Below are 20,985 nucleotides of genomic sequence, written 5' to 3' on the forward strand. Positions count from 1 at the left end.
ATAAATTTTTTTGTTTAGAATTTAAGTTTTAAGATTTAGTGTTTAGATTTAAAAATATAAAAATTTAAATAAAAAATATTTTATATTAGGTGATCATGGAGTACAATATATATATATATATATATATATATATATATATATATATATATATATATATATATAATGTAAGAAAAATTGTGAAGATAGGGTGACCGACCCGATTAGAGAAAATTTTGTAAAAGAATGATAAAAGAACTGGCGAAAACATCTATGGCCGCATTTTGATTACAAAGAAGTGAAAAGAAAGGCGGAAAAATCAAGGGCACATTTCCATAAATTGTTTGAGAGAAAGAGAGAGTAGTACACCACGAAATGAGTTCTTGGGTTAGATACTGGTTATTACTTATTTTACGTCAACGGAATAGTTGAATTTCCACCAACATCGGAGACAAAAAATTGGTGAAACAAAATTAAGATCACACGGAAAATTAATTTAGCTTTCACCAATTTTCATTTTCTAACTTTGATTTCATTTATTTCCAAAGACACGCAGCAGTCTGTTACATAAGAGAAGTATTTACATTTCTCGTTTCCTAAGGAAGGGTCATATACAGCACAGAAACTTGGCACAAACCACCATTCGCAAAGCAACAAAATCTTGTATTGCATTATCATTTACAGTCTTTATTTTCTGCCAACCAGGAATGTTGGTTCTGAACAAACACATCATCCTTGGTAGCCGACCTGTTTGCTCGTCGAAACCAAGTCTTGAATGCTGAAATCAAGTGTGGGCAATCTTCAATGTTTCGGGTGGAAAAGCTTATGCACTGCTGCAGCAAATCTTGAGAATCTGACAACGGAAGAGTAGATATTATACTTAAAAATGCCTCTTCAAGGTACTGGATGATTGATTTTTGACCTGTTGGCATTGTGAAAACAATATCCCGGCAGACATTCAATACCGGGAGCCAACATCTGACAAGATTCATCCTCACCTGAGAAAAATAAATACTAACCTTAAGAGCTTTGAATCAACAGATTCTTACCGGATCAAACTGACAAAATATGCATCACACTGATTTTATTTGAATTGCTTTATATTTTTTTGAATCAACATGGCACTCATATGCATGCGCTAAATCAATACAATTGTTGGAATAATCAACAGAATGCAAGTAAGATGTCAAATTGACGTGACAAACAAATTGAAATGAAATAGGAATATTTGCTGCAGAAATTCAATTGGGTAGATTAAACTGTTGTAAGTTACCTCAAATGTGCAATTCACACAAAACTCTTTTCTTATGGTGGCTGTTCAACAGAATAGCAAATTTAAACTGTACTAAGTGGTTTCTGATTTGCTAAATTACCACTTGAGCTTTGGGCTTCAGTACGAGATACAAGCACACTTCAACCAGATGTCAGATAAATAAATAATCCGCAATCAGAACTAGGCATCCCTACCAAACTCTGAATGGTGAACTACACCTTGCTCCTAGGGTTCATTTTTTGTTGCGTGTGTTTTGACCAGAATGACTGATTTGGGATGTGATGCCCTGATGTACGATTCTGCTTACAAATCCATACTTCACAATTAGAGTTAGAGGAACCAGGTATATGCTCAGTTCACCTTAACAAATGACCAATCCTTGTATGGATGGGCCTTCAACGCATAAAATTATGTAAAGCTCCGAGTCCATCTTTTCCATTATTTGGCAAGCTATATTACACCATGTCAGGAGCAACGTGTCATTAATTTGCACAAGAAATGGGTAGTAGTAAATTCGAGCATGTTACTTGGATAAAATGCAATCAACAAATTCCTTAATTTTACTATAAGATGGTTCCACTGCTCTCTCATGCTCTGAGATTAAAATATACCCAAAAAAACAAAAGACATAATTAATATAAAAAGACCCACTTCAAGAGAGAATAACATAACCAATATGGTTTGTTACAGGCAAATACCAAGGCACTAAATGAAAAGAAATTACACCCTAAAAGAACATGAACAGAACGGATAACATCATTGCCCACAGCCATATCTGGTAAGATAACAATTGGTACCAGTCTAAGTACAACCTGCACACTATTTTAGATCCTGTTCATGATCATCTTTTTTACAGTCAGCTCGAAAAATGTGCAAAATATTTAATCAAAACAAAAAGTGTAAATAATAGTCTAACAATTCATATTCTTGTTATTTCTCCTTCCTTTGTTAATGCAAGCTATCATAGTTGAACAAAGAACAGTACAGTGGAGCCGACAGAAAAGTTCCAATGTCTAGATATTAAAAAAAAAATTCTATATTGTCAACTAGCAAGCAACTCATAAATTTTTGGACTTAGATGCTCCACCCATTAGTAAAATTAGATATCAGTTAAGCAAGCAACACCCTTCTCCATCGTGGCCAACTACAGCTTCTCGATTTACCTTCTCACAAATGGTCGTAGCTAGGGTGGCGAATTCCACCTTTTGCAGAAAAGATATCAGTTAAGCATGGATGGTTAAAAAAGAGAGCTCCTGGAGTTCTGTTTGATTATTGTGTGCCCTTTTAGACTATAAAAGTATAACATTGTGGTATGTTTCAAAATGTTGGACTGTTAGGAAATATAAAAAAAATGTATCAGAGATTAGAATGCTAAGCTGAGTGTATAGGGTGGGTCGATAGGAAAAACAAGACAAAAAAATATACTATCAAGAAACAATTATTTTTAGCTCAAATAAGTGCTAAAAATGAAGAAAGCATGTTATAATAGGTTGAACATGTCCAAAATTGACTAACAAGTGAAAAAGATGATCCAAAGATGAATAGCTTGGATATCTCAAAGAAAAGAATGATATGTAACCAAAGTGAGAAGGCAAAAACTTTAACAGTTTTATGAGTTCTGTGAATTTCGCATATTGTCATTTAGCGCCAACTTCTCTTTGTATGTCTTGAATTTATTAAATGCCAAAAACAGGAAAACATTAAGAACTCGAAACTATCCAATTCCAAGTTTCCTCACCTCCCTAAATGTGTCACATAAAACAAGTAATTTGACTAAAATATCTGCTTCTAGGAGAGCCATTCACCATACATGAGCACGAGGAAATGTATTATAGTTACATGATATGTGAGGCATCAATTTCCAAGAAAAGTACCTCCACATAAAGTGGACACTTATGAAGCAATGTTAACTGGATACCTCTACTAGATTCAATATGTATCCCATTAGATTCAAATTTCCTTTATTTCATTAATGATATAAATATCTATATGATCAACCAGTTTCCTATATTCCAATGTGATTCACTACTGGTGATGGCTATTCCCACAACTAGTTAACCTTTTCTATTTAAATTATTTGCAACTAAAACAGCTTCCCTTTTGGCACAATATCTTTCAGGAAAGAAATAAAAAGAAAAATGCTTAAAAACTAAAGTTAATACTCATCAATATTCATCTATTATTAGCAACATTTGTACAAGAAACTCATATTTTATGCTACACATATGTTAGATACTTAGATTCCATATGAGTCGTATTATGATATAATATTGAAGCTTGTTTGCTGGGATTACAATTTTTTTTTTAATATGTCTAGTAAATTCAAAGTTCATTCTATAAGATCTAAATTGAATATTCTCAAAGATTACATGATATACACAGAACTAATGTATATTAACTTTATCCCAGCTGATTTGCTTCCTATCATATGTTTATCTATATATTAAAGTTAAACTTTGCATCATATTATTGAGGTTTTCCTATTTCAATTATTTGCAATTGAACTATTATCAGTGCTATTATAACTTGGCCATCCCTATCTTGACCACATTAGGTAAGAAGCTATAGTTATACCCAGTTCGTTGAAATATCCCTCAAACAACAAAGAAGTTAAATGCATTAAGATCCAACTACAAACCTGTCGAGGAGCCAGTGAATTTCCAGAAGCAACCGCATTAGCCAGCCTGAATGTGGACCTTACGATCAGCGATGGCAGCCCAGGAGCTATATTCTTCCATGCATCGTCCCTAAGTCTTCTGCAAGTCTGCCGCCAAGGAAGCCTGCTCACTCCATCCGGACACTGCTGTGTCGGCCACCCTCAACTCAACCATCCTCTCAACCAGCCAGTGCAGGTGCTTTGCGTTCATCATGGATGAGTGAAGATTCAACCTCTGCATTGCCTCTCTTTCGTCATTCCCCCATGAAAGTCTAAAATCCGGGCTTGCATACATCCCCAAGTGGTCCTTCATCATCTCCATGCTCGTCAAGAAGGCTTGATCAAGAGCTCTCCTTACACAATCCCGGGAAGAGTAATCACGAAGTAGCTTTGCCACGAAGGCCTTCACATTGACAGTAGCCACATTTGGATGGCTGCGAATAGCAGAATCTATCAATCTATGGAGCATTTCCTCCGATGTGCGATTCCCATCCGCCTCCTCTGAGACAATGGGCGAAATTCTTGCTAGGAGGTTTTCACACTCCTCCCGTCGAAGCAAAGGCATCAAATTGAGTACCCCCTCCTCTTCCTCCTCCGTCCACGGCACTGCCTCAAGGAATCGTACGCAAGCTCGGACGCAATCATCGAAGAGGAGCTCCATTGCCACAGGGAGCATATCCAGAGCATCGGACACGGATCCTATCTCACCGGAGAAGTCGAGGCTGTGGAGAAGCCGAATGACTGCGACGTGAGCGTCGAAGGGACTGCGGGAGCGGTGGCTTCCCGCAGAGGGGAGGACCTTAAGGTTGAGGCGATGGCGAATCCCGTTCCCACTGACGGAGGAGTGATTCCATCGCTCGGAGAGGAGGGCGGGTAACGGGAGCGGCGTAGAGCGGCGAAGCGGACGTGAAGGTCTAGCGGGACGGGGTTGAGATCGAGGTCGTCAAGGTGGGAGTCATCGAGCTCGAGACGAAGAATGACATCAGCAGTGGCGGGGTCGTCAAAGGCGATCCTCGTTAGGGTTCCGTCGGCGGGGAGAAAGCGGCCGGGAAACCCGAGGCGTTGGCGTTCCGCAGTGACATCGCACGTTTGACATCGTAACGTTTGACACTCGTAACGGCAAAGGCAACGGAAGCGACAACGGAACAAAAAAAAAACACTCGTAGTAGAGACGACCAATTCTGCTGTACTCTGGACACGATGTAGCTAATAGTGTTCCGAGCGAAAGCCAAAAAAACCCAAGCTTGAAGATTCGTGCAAGGACTTGTAGCCGGTCTCACAGCTATCAGATTTAGGCCAAGTTTCAAAGCACGAATCGTAAAGGTGTTTCTATCGACCACTCGATGCTTCGCGGGGATGGAAGATTTGCAAGCGGCCGGAAAGGGGGACATGGGTGGATTGACGGTGAGCTGGCGGATAAGGTTGGGTCCACCGTCCAATCTGGATAGCTATTGCCTATTGCTATTGGCTGCCTAGTCGATCGACTTCAGTAAAAAAATTGAAATCTATCACTTCAATAATTTCACACTGACAATTTTGACTCAGCCGATCGACACAACTTGAAGAAAATGGGCTGCACAGGCACTTGAATTCACAACTAGTATCTTTTTCTCTTGTACAATATCTAGTATAACCTTCTTCTTCTGGTCTTTAAATAAGAGTTGCATACTTTGACAGATAAATAAATATTCACCATCTTAATTATTTCTCAAGTGAAACTTAACCAACCTGCAGTTCCGTTTACTGTCCATGGAAGATAATCATCAAGAAAATAAAAGATATATGTATTTCCAAAAATTAACTCACTCAACTTCTCATTCTTTATATAATCAAAGAATCCTATATCAATCCTCACAAATGACGTACCGACACAAACCCATATATAAAATCTGATACACTAATGAAGCTGCAGAAACAATAGGATTAATCCATCACTCTCAGGCCATGTATCATTTGGCAAATGCAACCAAAAAAAAAATGAAGGAAAAGGTCAGAAGTGTGATTCTATGCCCACAACTTTGAATGATCCAGAGGACACGAATAGATGCACTACATTCTCGTGTGGATTAGTTAGGAGAAGTGCTACGCTTCACTTTACTACTTCCAGCTGCAGGATCTTAATTCATGGAGTCTGTGCCATTAAAAAGCTTCCGATGTGATCTGTTGCAATTTGACAAGGATCCGAATTCATGATCTGGAGTTCATTCTGCCATGGACTCAAATGCTGCAGAGCAGCAAGTTAGAGAGGAAAATCAATTCAGATGAAGAGGCGAGATGTAGTGGAAAAGTGGATTGCCATTTACCTGATCCAGGTGTGAGACTTGTAACAGGGAATCTTGCTGCAAGTCCCTTGAAGTAGGAGCAACGTAAGGCGTTGCAGGTTGAGTGATTCTCTGGAAGGCGGAGGCATATAAGTGGGGCGGGAAGCTGCTCATTCCTGGACTAAATCCGAGGACAGCAGATCCTCCGTAGCACGGTTGAAGCACCTAAATGACCAGAATTCAGATAATATCAGAGAGCAAAAGTACTCTTCTAAAGATGAGCTATGATCTTACATCTTTAGGAACAATTCTCTCAAGATCAAAGGTCATTTCTGGATGGACAGCCGCAAGCTTCATCGAAAGAAACTGCACATTTCAGTAGTTAACAGTTTGATTTCTTAGCTCCAAAAGAGAGATTTTGAATCATGTTCTAGTTAACAAGCTCGAGGAGCTACCTCCACTTGGCACTGCAATGACTGTACGTAGTTGATTATCTCGTCGAGCATCATAGCCTTGCCATTGATCTGTAAAACCGAAAAGAACATTTTGAAAGACACAATTGTGTGAAGAACTAATTAAAGCATTCTACGTGAAAGTAATTACCTTGTTGCATCCTGGAACAAGATCTTGAAGAAGTCGCATTCTTTCACTAATTTTTTCCCTTCTAACCTGCATGTTCAGTAACTATGAGTTAAAGAAACTCCGAGCATAATGCATCAAAGTAACGTGCACTTCCATCAGAAACCCTACTCTTTCTGCAAGGCTGTGACTATTCGTGGCCTGGCCTCTCTTGGCCCTTACATGAATGTAATCATCCTTTGAAGCATCAGAGCCTTTGCCATTTTTGTTGCCAAATTCATTCTTCTGTTTCTTCTCATCTTTACCTGATGGATCCTTGACAGACTCAAGTGAAGCATCATGCTGCTCTTCGACCTTCACATTCTGAGATAGAAGTTGGCTTAATTAGTTCGCTACTGAACATGAAGTTAGTGCACATCTCATGAGATTTTTGAAAAAGAGATTAATTCATCTTACCTGAAAACTATCAATTTTCCTCTTGTTATGCTGGTGCCTTTGAGATGAAGGGAAGGAATCCATGTCTTCATGAGATCTTCCCTTGTCACTGGATGAGAGAGTAGCAGTACCAGCAACCAAACCACTAAGTTGATGATCTAATGGTAAGCTGATGTCGCGGTAGGAAGTGATTCTATTGGCCTCAGTAAAGTTCATACTTTGGACCACAGTAAGGGAATCCCAAGTGTTCCCCAAGCACTCTTCGGAAACTATCCCAGCTGAAGCTGATGTACCAACACCTCCCTCAGATTGTTGAGTTGAATACATCTGTTGGACCAGGCAAATTTGTATCAGCAGCTACGCAAGGAAAAACTAAAGAGATTGCAACTGAAATGCCCAAACTTAATAAGAAAGAAGGCATAGGCATTTAAAGTTAGTTCAAACTAATGCTGTGGGAAACACAGGTAACTTTTTCTTAAGGCGCGGCAAAGAGTTGGAGGAATGCTGACTGATAACTCTTGCAGGACTCAGCAAACAACAATTGCCCTTGGCAACTTTAAATCAAGAGGTGTAAAAGCAAAAGCACTAACTTGATGAAAATCCTATTGGCAGCAAGACCAAACGAAGCACACATCTCAAGCCATCAAATTTACGATGCAGCGTAAGGATCAAATATCATCTACTTCAGTTTCACACAAGGTAGAAAAGCTAACCTTTTATCCAATCCAATTATAAAGGAATTTAATTAAGCTGCTCTTTTCTTTTTCACAATGGTTTCAAGTGAGCTAGCTGAAAGCACTCACTAGCCATTACTACCTTCCTATGAATTCTTATATATCATCTAATGGAAATAAATGTGTTTCATACCAAGTAAAATTCTTGCAGGTTACTTCTCTTTTCCAACCATTGGAGACACTGGAGCATCACACATGGCAGAAATTTCAACACCTGACTTTTTAGGGGGAAGTAAAAGCAGATCTGAAGAACTAATTGAAGAGGTTGGTGAAAGGAATATTAACTGATCGAACTTTTAAAGTTCAGAAGAGAAGTCTTTCACTATTTCCAGCTAAGCGATCTGTATGCAAACAGCTATCAGGGGAAGAAAAAAATTATTAACCTGCCTTGATGGGCACCCAAAAACTACTCAGTAAGCTGCAAAAAAAAAAAAAAGGTTTAAATATGACTACAAATAGAAGTTTTTTGAAACTTACCTGTTTTAAATATCGGTAAGAATTCTTGCAAGCACCAGTTCCTCCTCTCTCACTTTGCTTGAATGAAACTTGTGGCATCAGTCAAAGCTACAAAAAGGTACATGAATAAGGGCTTATGAAGATGAGCACGAAAGATGATTAAGAGGCGTCAAATAAGAGAGTTTGAAATAGCTACAAGTAACCCAGAAGCCATGAGGCAGAAGGTAAAGAAGGGAGAGGTGAAGACCAAGGGTGCCTTTGGTTAAAGAGGGGTGGTTAACCACTTCCAACTGCTCTCAGTAATTTATGCTTTTCTAAAAGAGCCCTGTTTAATCTAATCTAAGCATTAGGGGACTCAAAGTGAGAAAGAGACTGAGAGAGATGAGAGAGAGGGAGGGAGGGAGAAAGGGATTACTGATCCCATTGTTATTTTAATGCTTTATATGGGACAAGTGTCAGGGTGCTTCTCTTCCACACCAAGCTTTGGAGGAGTAATCTTCTACTGACACAATGCCAGCCATCTCTACACTCATTTTTCCAACTGTCAGCCAACCACACTAACCTTTTTCTCCTCCCGTTTTCTTTTATCTGAAACATGTGGAATCTTATGATCCTTTTACCTTCTTGTCCTTTACCCTTCTAAAGCCTGAGTGAGCTTGCTTGAATAGGATGCCTGGAACATAGTCAAAGGACAGATATCAAACAGTCAACTTTATCTCAGCAGTAGTGAGGGTTGGGCAGGTCAGGTCAGCACAATAAATAGGTGGCGACATTGCTATTCTGGGATTTGTAAAATGGAAAATGGAAGTGGCGATTAGATTAATTTGTTATTATGAGTAATGAAGCAGATCGAAATACTTGTCGAGACAAGATCATGTTCTATAAACCAGGCTTTGCACAGTATCAGAGAAGTTGTCAGAAGTTGTTTTGGATCGAGTGGCATCAGTGACGTGCAAGATTATTGCATGGTGTCTTAGGAATGTCCCTGGAGATATCATAATCGCAATTATTCCTTGGATTCATGATGAAGGAACACAAGCAGATGTCGGTGCCAGTTAGTCTTGTCAGATTTAATCATCTCACCAGATTTGGATATGGAAGGAAAAGATAGGTGGGTTGGGTCATCTCTATACAAATCTTGTTCATTTTTTGTTATTTTTTTTATCAAGATCTCTACCCCCAAAATGCAATCGGAGTTGAAATGTTTCAGTAGTGAAGATTAATATATCAAAAAAAAATCATGTCATGCAAATAAAATATAGATGAGACAGGAACTTTGTTGTGTGGAGAAAGACATTATGATTCAGTTTTTTTACAAGAAAATGAAACTGCAGTTCTTGTGGAGTGAACACCAGGTTGTCTGAGTAAATGAGACGTATGAAGAAAGGAGGCAAAACTGTGCTTGAAACTTTTGTTTCTTTAATTTCTCGTGAGAGTCTAAATGCTTTGTGAATTGCTGCACAAAAATGATTTCTTGATGATGCTTTGTGAATTGCTGCACAAAAATGATTTCTTAATCTTGATGATGCTTTGTGATTTGCTGCACAAAACTGATTTCTTAATCTTGATGATTTTACTTCCATGGTTTTATGTGGATTTAAATGCAAAAGTGATGCTTCTTTCTTTAGTTTTATAACATGTATTAGTTTTTTTTTATTTATTTATGATGTAATTGTTAATATTCTAAGTTTTACATCTTTTAATATTTAATAATATTTTTGATGATGAAATTAGTTAATATTATTTACACAATTACCAATTTTTATATCTTTCATATATTTTTATTTAATGCACCACATGGGCTAATTAATCAGCTATGGCCCAAGCCAATCATGCCCAAGCATGTGGCAGAGCATGGCTTGTTGGGCACGACTCGAATCGATCTAAATCTGACACAGATCGAACCGGAATGTACCTAGAGCAGTCCCTCAGGCCAGCCATAATCCACCGACAAACGACCATATCAATTCCTTCTTTTTTTTTTCCATTGAATGTATATAATATAATCAATCAAAACCAAATAGAACGCAGCTGGAAGCCCCACAATAAGACCAATCAGTGATTTACTGCCATAAATAGGGTATGATCAAGTCAGGCTTGCAATAGCAAGAATCCCACCTCTGGAAATTCTTCAAAACACTTGCACCATATTCAAAATTGGTGGGCATCTTTACAACGTGATGGGTTAAAAAAAAAAAACTAGAAAAATATGAGGAAGCAAAAGCTGAGTTCAGATATGCCTTCACTGGTTTACATGGCCATGGCCTATGGCCAATTTTTTTTTCACCTTATGCACAAAGAGAGCTGAGAAGTCCATCCAAGGACCAAGAAAATTCATCAGAGAGAAGGCTCTTGTATCTCGTTTTACCCCAAGTCGTAGCTTTCATATAAACACACTAAATAAAACCATGATGTGGCTGCAATAGTAGGAAGTTTATTTTCTGTTGCCATGATTGATAACAAGTTAAAGCTGTACAGTTGAGAATGATGCTAACTTGGGTTTTGGTGTCAGATTTTGTCAATCACCTCAGGAGGCATGTTCAGATCAAATAGAGGAGCACCACCATGAGCATCTTTTCTGGGTCGTTTACGAGAAGCCCACCCGCTTTCATCCGAACTTGTGGACCCACGGATTTTGCATATGGCAGCTGCATTTCAGTGTTGATGTTTGTTAAATGTGTTTATTAAGGATAATACTTAGACACTTAAATACATGGAGCAACAAGGAAACAGTACGGTCAACCTTCAATATGGGGCATTGCATCGTATCAATCAAAATATTTCAGGTCTAATACAAATAAAGGATGTACCAGTTCCAATGGGAGTTGAATCTGTCTGTGCATCATGAATGGTTTTCATATCAGAACTCTGATCGGAGCCCCACAACATGAATAGTTCCGATGCCCTCTCGAGGCCTTTTGATTTGTATGGAGCTATGTTGTGAGTTGCTCGCTGAAGGGGATACAACAAGTCATTCTCAATGCACTGGTACCTGCAAAGACAAGCACATAAAGATAACTTGTACAGCCAAACATGTATAAAGCAAAAAATACTTACATTTGTTTGCAAAGTCTGTCAACGACATTAGAAAGATTTATGATGTGCCGCATAATGTCCATGACCTCATCATCAGAAAAGCTTGGAAAATCCTTCTCCAGGAACATAGATAACTTCTCAACATTGGATTCTAGCTGTTGTTGCTGGTCCTCGAACAAATTCTGCTTCAGCTCTCGATCCTCTGTTGTCATCTCATCCTTAAAGAGCTCATCTCCAAACATGTAGAATGCAAATGGATACGAATATGAAAGGACCCGTCTTGATCTGAAGAGCCTATTCAGTCCATTCATCACCCAACTGTAGTCTTTGATTTTAGATTGCTTGTTCTCTGAAATGGAAATCTTCCTCTGAATGGTTTCCTTGAGATTGCTTTCCTGCTTGAGAGAATCTGTATGAGCCTTGTACCTATTATGATAGTGCATATAACGGTATAAGTCCCGCCTTGCACGCTCAGTCTTCTTTGTTTGGTCTTCTTTGAAGCGACCACAACTGTGACCAGTGATACTAGACCACGTATGATCTCTTCCCGTAGCCCCACCACACAACCAACTGTATTACATCAACAAATGAAATAACGAAAAGAAGCCATGAGCATTAAATAACTCTCAATGAATGTTAAAGAAGAAACCTTAAAATGCCTTAAGAAAAGCTCCAAAGATGTAAACAAACAAAACTCTGAAACAAATATTTGCAAAGCAGGAATCTCTTTCGATATGATGAGTCAACTAAACATTGATGGTGTTAACAAGACAGATAAACAACTCAATATGAGATGCAGAAGAAATCCCATCTAAGAGAAGATACAAAAACAATCTCACTCGACCGAAGGTAGCTAGAAGCATGCACCAAACAGAATCATTGAATGGTTTTGCCATGTGAATGTCAAAATACAGTTGACAAACATTAACATACTATGGAATAGACTGCATAAAATCATGTAGGCCAAATGGCAACATCATAAATTTATCCATCTAGGTTGGATATTGTTAGACTACAGTGAACTAACTAGATAGAGATCTAGTAGTTAGGCCAAATCATCTCACTGCTTCTTCGAGAAGGCACACCCAATTTCATGGTAGCGGGTGTGACCATTGTGCCACATGATCTGTGTTAGACACCCAATTTAAGCACATAATTGTGCTATATAGTGGCAAAGACAATCTTTTGAACAAAGGAAAATTCAACAATGAAGTTAATCCATCCACACATCGCCAAGAAAAGATCTTGAGACCAACTTGGTTGGTCTCAAAAAAATGAAAAATTCATCAGTTTACTTGTCACCAGATCTTTCGGACAACCACCAGCATTGTCCACAAAATTATTGTAGTTAGTCAATCTCAACAATAGCCCATTCTATTAATCAACCTGACTCCACATTATCCCTCAGTGGTCCAGCTACATACAACTGGTAAAGAAAAAAATTCCGCGTTACATTCTGACTGGACTATGGTTAATTGTAGATGAAATGCACATGTTATTTAGTTAGACAAATCCATCCACCATAGATCAAAAAAGCCCTAAATTATACTGATTCCATTGTGTGTGTCTGACTGGACATATTTTGCTAGTCCCAAAGCACGTGAACAAGAGAACAGAGACCTCTATCAAGGTTATTACATAGAAGTATAAAAAAATATTATGTGATGAAAGACCTAGGATAGTGAAAATATTGCAATCATGCATAGAACATGATGAAAGACCTAGATAGGATGTCAATCATGCGATCACAGCTCAAAATATTGCATCACTCGAAGTAAATAGTACAATAATAATAACCTAGAAACATTAGCAATGAAGCAAAAATATATGAAAGAGTGGAAAGAGCTCTAAAAAAGTCATGCACACTGCAACCAGCAGCTGAGTGGTGATGTATACCTCCTAAATGAACTGAAAGGCGTAGTAAAAAAATTACAAGAACTAGCAGAAAATGCAATATAAGCACAAAGTATGATATTCTTACCAAAATGCTTGCCCACAGATACATGCAACAAGATTGCAACCACCATTCTTTTCAACGGGTTTGTGACACTTTGGACAAGGCTTTGTGTTTACTGTTATCCAATTAACAGTTTCTGATTCATCCTGGCATTTCTTGATCCATAGCTCCCACATTGAGCATGAACAAGGTGAATGTGCTTCTGACAAACAACTGAAACAGAACTGTATACCACATGTACATTCAACCTCAGAATAAATATCACCCTCAACACGTATAGCATTTCCACAATGTGGAACACTAGGGCACCATTTAACCTTATTATTGTCTTCAATGTATGATTCAAGCAGGAACCTATCAAAACGATCAGCAATATCTGGACACCTTGCACTGACCAAATTCCTGATGATTGCCTCATCACATACAGCACTGCATTTGGGTGCCATGCATCTAATGCGACGGCTTTGTCCATCATTTATCTTCACTATAAAATGCTCAGTCCAACCTAAGAAGTTGAGAATATATGGAAAAATTGAACAAAATAAGGGAGTAGTACAGAAAAAATAAAATCTTAAGGAGAAGAATGTTTAGCTAGTGACTCAAAATAAAAGAGTTAATTAGAGCCAATGAACAGGATAACAAATTAGCGGATTAGAACCTAAAGATGTTGAAGTAGCATTAGAAAGAAGATCCATGATATGTATTAACATTTACAAGTTCCCTATTCACAGGGAAAAGTTACGATGGCATTAAATTTTAATGGATTTTTGTTGTTGTTGTTGTTGTTGCAGAATACCATAATACTCACTAACATAATTGAATAATGTTCTTGAAAAAGCTTACAAACATTTGGGAATCATTTCAGGATTTAAGCAACTTGATGTCCTCCAAACATTTTTGCAGGAAATTTGGAGTCTAGAAACTCACAATCATTGCAGAAACTATGCCCACAGTCCATTTCAGTGATTGCATCTGTAGGAACAGTCTCAAAACAGACATTACAGGTGGCTGGATTCACTGAAGTGGATAAACCTCTGTTATCGACAATGGTTACTCCCGCTTCTGAGAACAATCTGTCCCTTCCCTTTTGATCGAGTAATTCAAAGATCCTCTCAACATCCCAGCGGTAATGAATAAGAAGGGTCCTCGCATGCTGCTCTTTAAGCGCCAGCAGCTCCATCACCTTCCGCAAATCCTCTTTCTACAAAAATTAACAATTAGTCACAGTAAAATCCCCTACACTGATCGAGGTGATTGTGAGCAAGATAAGTTTACCTGTGCTGCCAGGAGGGACTCTTTTGTGATAACCTGCAACACCAGAAGGAAAGGAAATTGAACAAACAAAAAAAAAGGCATATCATGTAAGCTTGCCATACCAAAAGAGAAAATTTTCTAATTTCAGCCAAAAATTGTTTCTTTCTCTCAAGACAACAAGGAGGTAAGCTCCGCCGTCCTCGGCAGAACAATATTTTTTCAAACATAAAAAATCAGAACAAAGGCCAGAAACAATAACATATTGATCAAAAGGGCATCCCCCTCGCGATCCCTTCCGTCCGATTACAACCTTCCTGAACCCTAGAAATTTAGAAATCAAGCACGCACAGGTCCGTGGCTTACCGACGACAGTGACCAGTGGCACTCTTCCTCGTGCCCGTCTTCGAGGCCCTGTAGGACGTTCTCCTCGATAGCGTCTTCCTGATCAGTGAGGTAACAATCCTCCACATCACTCGACGAAAGGTAGTCCTCGTCGTCTGCCATGCGGGGCTCGACGAGGAATCGAATGGAGGCGGTGCGATCGGATGGACTCCGGCAGAGGTGATGGAATTGGGTGACGGAAGCAGAGCGGCTTCGATTCGAGGGGAAGGCAAGCGAAGCAGAAGTGAGATCGGAGAAGGAGAAAACCAGACACGGAAATAGAGAGAGGAGGGGCGGTGAGAAACGGAAGGGCTATTGGGGTTCTTTAAAGGCTGGTTAAATTATAAGTTATCAAAATTCGGATTTATTTATTCTTTCTAAAATTTTCCTAAATTCATCTCCATCTTCTCGTTAAAAAAATTTCTTTTTATTTTTTTTACGATAAAAGATGTGTATAATGATTAATCTTTGGGTCAAACAACAAAAAGTTAATAATAATAATATTATTATTATAAACAAAAGATTATCTTTATTTTTATATATTTAAAAGCATATATAAACAAGTATCAAATTCTTTTTTCCCCAAAAAAACACAATTTTTGTAATTAACTCTTTGTCTTAAATCCTATGTTTGTTGTCAATGCATGAATTAATTATAAAAAAAAATACCATACAAAATAATTGTTGTTGACCCTTTGTGAATAGAAAACTTGCAAACTCAAGATAAATCCTAAGTTTGTAACGAAGATTATGTGAATAATATTAATTCCATTTTACACAATCTAAACCAAAAGGGAACCACTCACCTATCAATTCCAGTGCTCGGTAGTAGTTGAAGTTAATCAATCAAAATAATGTATAATTATGATTGAGAACAACAATGTCAATGCATAGAATAAAAGTTTAAATTTAAAATTTTATAGTAATTATATTTTATGTAATTGTTAATAGTTTTGAAAGAGATTGTTATTATATTAGTAGCATGTAGTCAATCCCACTCTTTTAATTAGATACAAGTAGAGGGTGATCGCAATACTAATAATATAAAACTTATTCTATTATTTAAAAATAATTTTACATGATTAAAATTATTATTTATATATTAAAGGCACATTGTGTTAGTAAGTGGTGTGCCTAATATTACCATAAAATAAAAACAAATCTGGTGTCAAATATTATCTAACCTTTGGTTGTTTACTTAAAACTAAATATTTCCATGATACAACTAAATTTTTAAATCGATTAAAAGATGCAATACAAAGTAATATACCAACAAAAAATGATTTAAAAATTGCTAAATAATATATCGATCGCGGTTCCTTGTTAGAGGAAATCTTTTGCGTCTTCAGTTTTAACACAAACTGAATGTTAGAGAACGACTTCTGCTATGCACAAAAATTTGGTGACATTTTCTTAAAATGAGAAAGCTTCTCCACGATCTTCCCTGCTTGTTTTTCATCTACCTTAAAAACAAGAAGAAGAAGAAGAAGAAGAAGAAGAAGCAAAACTAATTAGATGCTTATTGAAAGGACCAATTTAATTCCCCATTTTCATATAATTTCGATCATATTTTGTAGAGTAAAATAATAGCGTTTGTAAATTCTCGAGGTGTGTATTTTGATGATACTGTAAGTTCAAATATTTTGCAAAACTAAAGCAAAATCCTGGAAAGAAGAAGGGGGAAAAAGAGTTACCTGGGAAAGGTTAAATGCATGAGTGCACGGGTACAATCGAAGAGAAAGTTGCTGAGAAAACAACTAAACTAGAGAACAAGTACGATCGAACAGGAAGTTTACCTGTACGATGTCAAATGAAAACCTTAAAACCCGAGAATTTGTACTATCCGAGTGGATCGGCGTTCTATCTTCAAGAATCATCATCTTTGATCTCACAAAAATTCTGGTTCTATGAATTCAAAGTTTCATTTCTGATTAACACGCGAAGATTCCACCATTTGGCACTTGTCCTCCTTTTCTGTGATCAGCGAAGGGCTCCGCCAAAATCCTGTGCCGTAGAAGCTTGCCCGCATGATCTTCTCCACTTCCGACACTTCCTCCGACGGCGATCTCCCCTGCCACAACTGCTCTCCACCGCCCTCCACCAGGAGAGCCCCTCCGTGGGCCCTGAAGCCATCGCCGTCCCCCAAGGGGCGGGATTCGGCCCACAAGATCGCGCCTTTGTTCCTATGAAGTTTCCTCCGCCACCGAAGGGTCTTCCGGGCGAGCACCGCCGGCAGCCTAACCGTCACGACAGCGAGGAGATTCACGAGGCCGCAGGGGCAGCAGCAGAAGATCGCCGTGCATTCAGCCGCAGTCTCCCCCGCCGACTCCGCGAACCGCGTGCACCTATTGCCCGTATCCTGGAGAAATGTAGGGTTTCGGCGGTCCACAGCAGTGGGAAGCGACGCCTCCTTCGACATGGGGTTCTGGGCCTTCTTTCGCGCCATCGTCCCCTTCCCCGGCAACCAAAGTCGATCGATGGGCTTAGAGAGAAGCAACTGGACGTACGTTTTTACGAAGGCAAAAAACTCAAACCTTTCGTTTAACTTCTCAGATGACCAAATGAATCGACGCAATCAAGAGTAGAATCGTAGAAGCCATCTCGGTACGAAGCCAAAGTTGGATCCTTCGAGGCGGCGAGAAGGAGACGGAGAGGTTTCTCCTCTTCTCTCTTTTCTGGTGGTGTATTAAACTCGAATATTTGGTGGTAGTGACAAAAGAGACAAACATAGAGAGAGAGAGCGAGAGAGAGAGCGAGAGAGACAGAGAACTAGCAAAAAAAAAAAACAAACAAACAAACAAAAGGTATGTGGTATTCCGCTGGAGCAGGCTTATTCTCAGATATTGATAGGTAATGTTTAAGACACGTGGACGTTATTAGTAGTGAAGGCGGCAGTGTTCGATTGTTCCGTTCTACTGCAGGGCTTGGAGACGACTGATCAACAAATGCAAAATGCTCCACCCTGGTGCCTACCCATTCTACGACTGGTCGATCGAGTAAGAACAGGTTTGTGGAAGGTCTCAGGTGAGAAAATTACGCGGGATGGTGGAAGCATTAAATTCTTATGACTGAGGTTGAAAATGTGGGTCCCAGTAGAAATTTTCTCACCTGGAGAGGTTCAGTCATATGTGTAAGACCCGCAAACTGTGGAATGGTCAGCGGGCGCTGCTCACGTTACAGTGAGTAAATGCTACATGAGTCGGGACACGCGTGTGACTCAGGCAGGCAGGCAGGCAGGCAGGCAGGCAGGAGGAAAGAAAAGAGGTACAGCGGAGGGAAACGCCGTAGCAAATAAAGAAAAAAAACATTAGGTTAGGTTTGTTGACCAGGACAGTGGTGAATTGACTGAGCCATGGCCGCAGCGACAGACGACAGGGCTAACTGGTGTGGCCTTCCTTCATCAAGATGCATCTGCACTGCACATATGGCTTTGGCTTCTGCCTTATTGTACCTTCTCTGAAACATTCGCTCAAAGAGTAGTGTTAATCAAACAATGCGAACTAGCTAGTGCTCAAGCTTTGCTTAGCTCTTATCTCATCCAATTTTCCCAAATACTGGATTAAATTTTTTTCAGGATGTCCAATGGTGAAAATCATAAATGTAAATGGGAAAATCATAAATATAAAAGATTCATTCAAAGGAAAAGGAATCAATTATCAAAAAATATTTTCTTGTGTCTTTAAGAAGAATTCATTCCACATTATTATGACATTAGTTGCACATTTTAATTTAAAATTGTAATAAATGGATGTGAAAATAACACTTTTTAAAAGAGATATAGAGGAAGAGATTTACATGAAACAACCCAAAAGATTTTCCTCTCATAATGGTGAGAACTTGTGCAAGCTCAAGAAATCCATATATGGATTGAAACAAATTTATTGTCAATGGTATTTAAAATTTCATGGTATCATCTCTTCATTTGATTTCTTGGAGAATGACATATGGATCAATATATATATCAGAAGATAAACAGGAGCAAGATTTATTTTCTTATTCTCTATGTAGATGATATTTATTTGCAACCAATGATATGAGTTTACTATACGAGGTAAAATAATTTCTTTCTAATAATTTTAATATAAAAGATACGAGTGATGTGCATCCTATATCATTGAAATATACAAAGATAGATTTCAAAGAATTTTAGATTTGTCTCAAGAAATCTATATCAAAAAAGTTTTAGAAAGATTTCAAATGAAAAATTATTCACCCAATATATAGCTCCTATTATGAAGGGTGACAAATTCAATATGGATCAATGCCCAAAAAATAACTTTGAAAGGGAACAAATGAAAAACATTCCTTATACCTCTACTGTTAGAAGCTTGAGGTACGTTTAAGTCTGCACTAGACCTGACATTACATTTGTTGTTGGCATGTTATGAAGATATTAAAGTAATCTGAGTATAGACCACTGGAAAGCTACAAAGAAAGTGATGATATACCTTCAAAGGACTAAAGACTACATACTTATAATTAAACAAGTTAAGAATTTAAAAATGAATGATTATTCTGATTCAAACTATGCCGACTGCATTGATTAACAAAAATTAACTTCGGGATTTATTTTTATGCTAGTTGGTAGAGTTGTGCCTTGAAGAAATGCAAAGTAGATGTTGACTGTCACTTCCATTATGGAGGTTGAGTTCATATCTTGTTTTGTTTTGAAGTGATCTCACATGATGTTTGGATGAAGAATTTCATTTAAGGGCTTAACTATTTATAGGTCAGTAATGATATATTGTGACAATTCAACTGCTGTTTTTATGACTAAGAACACTAAAAGTGAAAGTTGAACTAAGGTATCGACATTAAATATCTAGTCATAAAAAAATATATTAGAGGTAAGATACTGGTTGTTGAACACATTAGCACTTAATTGATGATTGATTATCCTTTGACTAAAGGCATATTACCATTTAAATTTAAAAATCATGTAGAAAAAATGAGAGTTGGTTCCCTTATATAATTTTTATTGTAAGAATAATTTAATTATTAATAAAACTCAAGTATGACATTTTATTGTATTTGTGTACACATTAATTCTTTTAAGAAATATCACTAAAGTTGGATAGTTTATTCATTAAGATATATTAGTTGAGATATATGATACATTGTGATACATGAAAGATAATACTCGCATTTAGAAGATTTATCATCGTGATTCATGTATCTTGTTCACTCATATAATGAATGATGAAATACATATGTCCCAAGTGGGATAATATTGAAAAGATTTTATTTAGTTACAAATATTACTTAAGTGATAAATATTTATTAAGATTTTAATTATGTGTTGAAAAGATTTTATTAATTTAAAATATTTTATTAATTTAAAATATTTTATTATCGTCATAGGTACTCTTATTTAACAATAACAACATAGTTTGTGAGAATTGATGATTAAATCAAACAACCACGATATATACTTAATAGAATATGACAAAAAAAATCCTGCTAAAAAGAGGCATATATATATATATATACATTAGTGATAAAATGATTGGTCAGCCGACGAAAAAAATAAAATAAAATAAAATAAAAACGGAAGCATGTTATTGTATTGTCAATCACATCGATCGAGCCTAACTCCTGGACAAGAATCTGCCAGAGTTGAGGATCTCCATGTTCAATGATCAAGCTGTCAATCTTTATTGAAAATGATACAACTTATTGGGCACAATCAAATAGCACTCGCTTATCTAAACTCAAAGCTCAAATCTCTTGAAATCTCTTGTAATATATTTATTTAAATGAAAATCTATACATAAAAGTGAAGAAATAACAATTTATTGTTCTCTTAGTTATTTTGAACGAAGGAAGGAAAGAGAAATAGCAAATTTACATTTATATATTCACTGATCTCAAACTCACGTAGGCATTAACATTCACCATGCTGCAAAGGTTGGAATCCGCCAACCTAGCGGATCGGCCCCCCGACCATCTGTGAGGAGGTAAATCACGGTGAATGCGGGACTGGCCAG

General features: G+C 37.7%; 3 protein-coding genes and 1 pseudogene across 4 annotated transcripts; all 4 read right to left on the reverse strand.

Moving 5' to 3' along the window:
* Nucleotides 1-502: 502 nt before the first annotated feature.
* On the reverse strand, nucleotides 503-4,987 carry LOC141824480 (BTB/POZ domain-containing protein At1g63850-like; annotated as a pseudogene).
* A 737-nt stretch (nucleotides 4,988-5,724) lies between these two features.
* LOC141825316 (uncharacterized) lies at nucleotides 5,725-8,482 on the reverse strand. The gene is made up of 10 exons (XM_074712706.1): nucleotides 8,392-8,482; nucleotides 8,200-8,269; nucleotides 8,048-8,095; nucleotides 7,202-7,507; nucleotides 6,917-7,108; nucleotides 6,770-6,835; nucleotides 6,622-6,690; nucleotides 6,461-6,532; nucleotides 6,209-6,391; nucleotides 5,725-6,129 (listed from the first exon to the last, which is right to left on the reverse strand). Exons 4-10 carry the CDS (start codon nucleotides 7,505-7,507, stop codon nucleotides 6,028-6,030), a joined length of 990 nt encoding a protein of 329 aa, XP_074568807.1. The 5' UTR covers nucleotides 8,048-8,095; nucleotides 8,200-8,269; nucleotides 8,392-8,482; the 3' UTR covers nucleotides 5,725-6,027.
* A 2,269-nt stretch (nucleotides 8,483-10,751) lies between these two features.
* On the reverse strand, nucleotides 10,752-15,291 carry LOC141823170 (putative E3 ubiquitin-protein ligase ARI2). 2 transcript variants are annotated; one of them, XM_074710429.1, is made up of 8 exons: nucleotides 14,981-15,291; nucleotides 14,639-14,671; nucleotides 14,291-14,564; nucleotides 13,388-13,868; nucleotides 11,428-11,976; nucleotides 11,181-11,362; nucleotides 10,866-11,018; nucleotides 10,752-10,787 (listed from the first exon to the last, which is right to left on the reverse strand). In XM_074710429.1, the coding sequence occupies exons 1-7, from the start codon at nucleotides 15,119-15,121 to the stop codon at nucleotides 10,879-10,881; spliced, it is 1,800 nt and encodes a 599-aa protein (XP_074566530.1). In that variant the 5' UTR covers nucleotides 15,122-15,291; the 3' UTR covers nucleotides 10,752-10,787; nucleotides 10,866-10,878. The 2 variants fall into 2 exon arrangements, with proteins under 2 accessions (XP_074566530.1, XP_074566529.1); XM_074710428.1 differs by having other exon boundaries at nucleotides 10,752-11,018.
* Nucleotides 15,292-16,663: 1,372 nt separating this feature from the next.
* Nucleotides 16,664-17,689, reverse strand: LOC141823172 (uncharacterized). Its single transcript, XM_074710431.1, has one exon. The coding sequence runs from the start codon at nucleotides 17,442-17,444 to the stop codon at nucleotides 16,920-16,922; it is 525 nt and encodes a 174-aa protein (XP_074566532.1). The 5' UTR covers nucleotides 17,445-17,689; the 3' UTR covers nucleotides 16,664-16,919.
* Between the last annotated feature and the right edge of the window lie 3,296 nt (nucleotides 17,690-20,985).

This window comes from Curcuma longa, chromosome 3 (assembly GCF_044706935.1).
Source record: "Curcuma longa cultivar G26 ecotype Majalengka, Jawa Barat chromosome 3, ITB_CL_G26_1.1, whole genome shotgun sequence".
Taxonomy (NCBI): Eukaryota; Viridiplantae; Streptophyta; class Magnoliopsida; order Zingiberales; family Zingiberaceae; genus Curcuma; species Curcuma longa.

Excerpts from the sequence above, each read along its gene's own strand:
- LOC141825316 (XM_074712706.1), bottom strand. The coding sequence starts at position 7,507 with ATGTATTCAACTCAACAATCTGAGGGAGGTGTTGGTACATCAGCTTCA. Across the intron at positions 7,109-7,201 it reads GGAAAATTGATAGTTTTCAG|AATGTGAAGGTCGAAGAGCA; the intron begins GTAAGATGAATT and ends CTTCTATCTCAG. Across the intron at positions 6,130-6,208 it reads AAGTCTCACACCTGGATCAG|CATTTGAGTCCATGGCAGAA; the intron begins GTAAATGGCAAT and ends GCTGCTCTGCAG.
- LOC141823170 (XM_074710429.1), bottom strand. The coding sequence starts at position 15,121 with ATGGCAGACGACGAGGACTACCTTTCGTCGAGTGATGTGGAGGATTGT. Across the intron at positions 13,869-14,290 it reads GCATAGTTTCTGCAATGATT|GTTGGACTGAGCATTTTATA; the intron begins GTGAGTTTCTAG and ends TCAACTTCTTAG. Across the intron at positions 11,019-11,180 it reads TTCAACTCCCATTGGAACTG|CTGCCATATGCAAAATCCGT; the intron begins GTACATCCTTTA and ends ACTGAAATGCAG.
- LOC141823172 (XM_074710431.1), bottom strand. The coding sequence starts at position 17,444 with ATGGCGCGAAAGAAGGCCCAGAACCCCATGTCGAAGGAGGCGTCGCTT.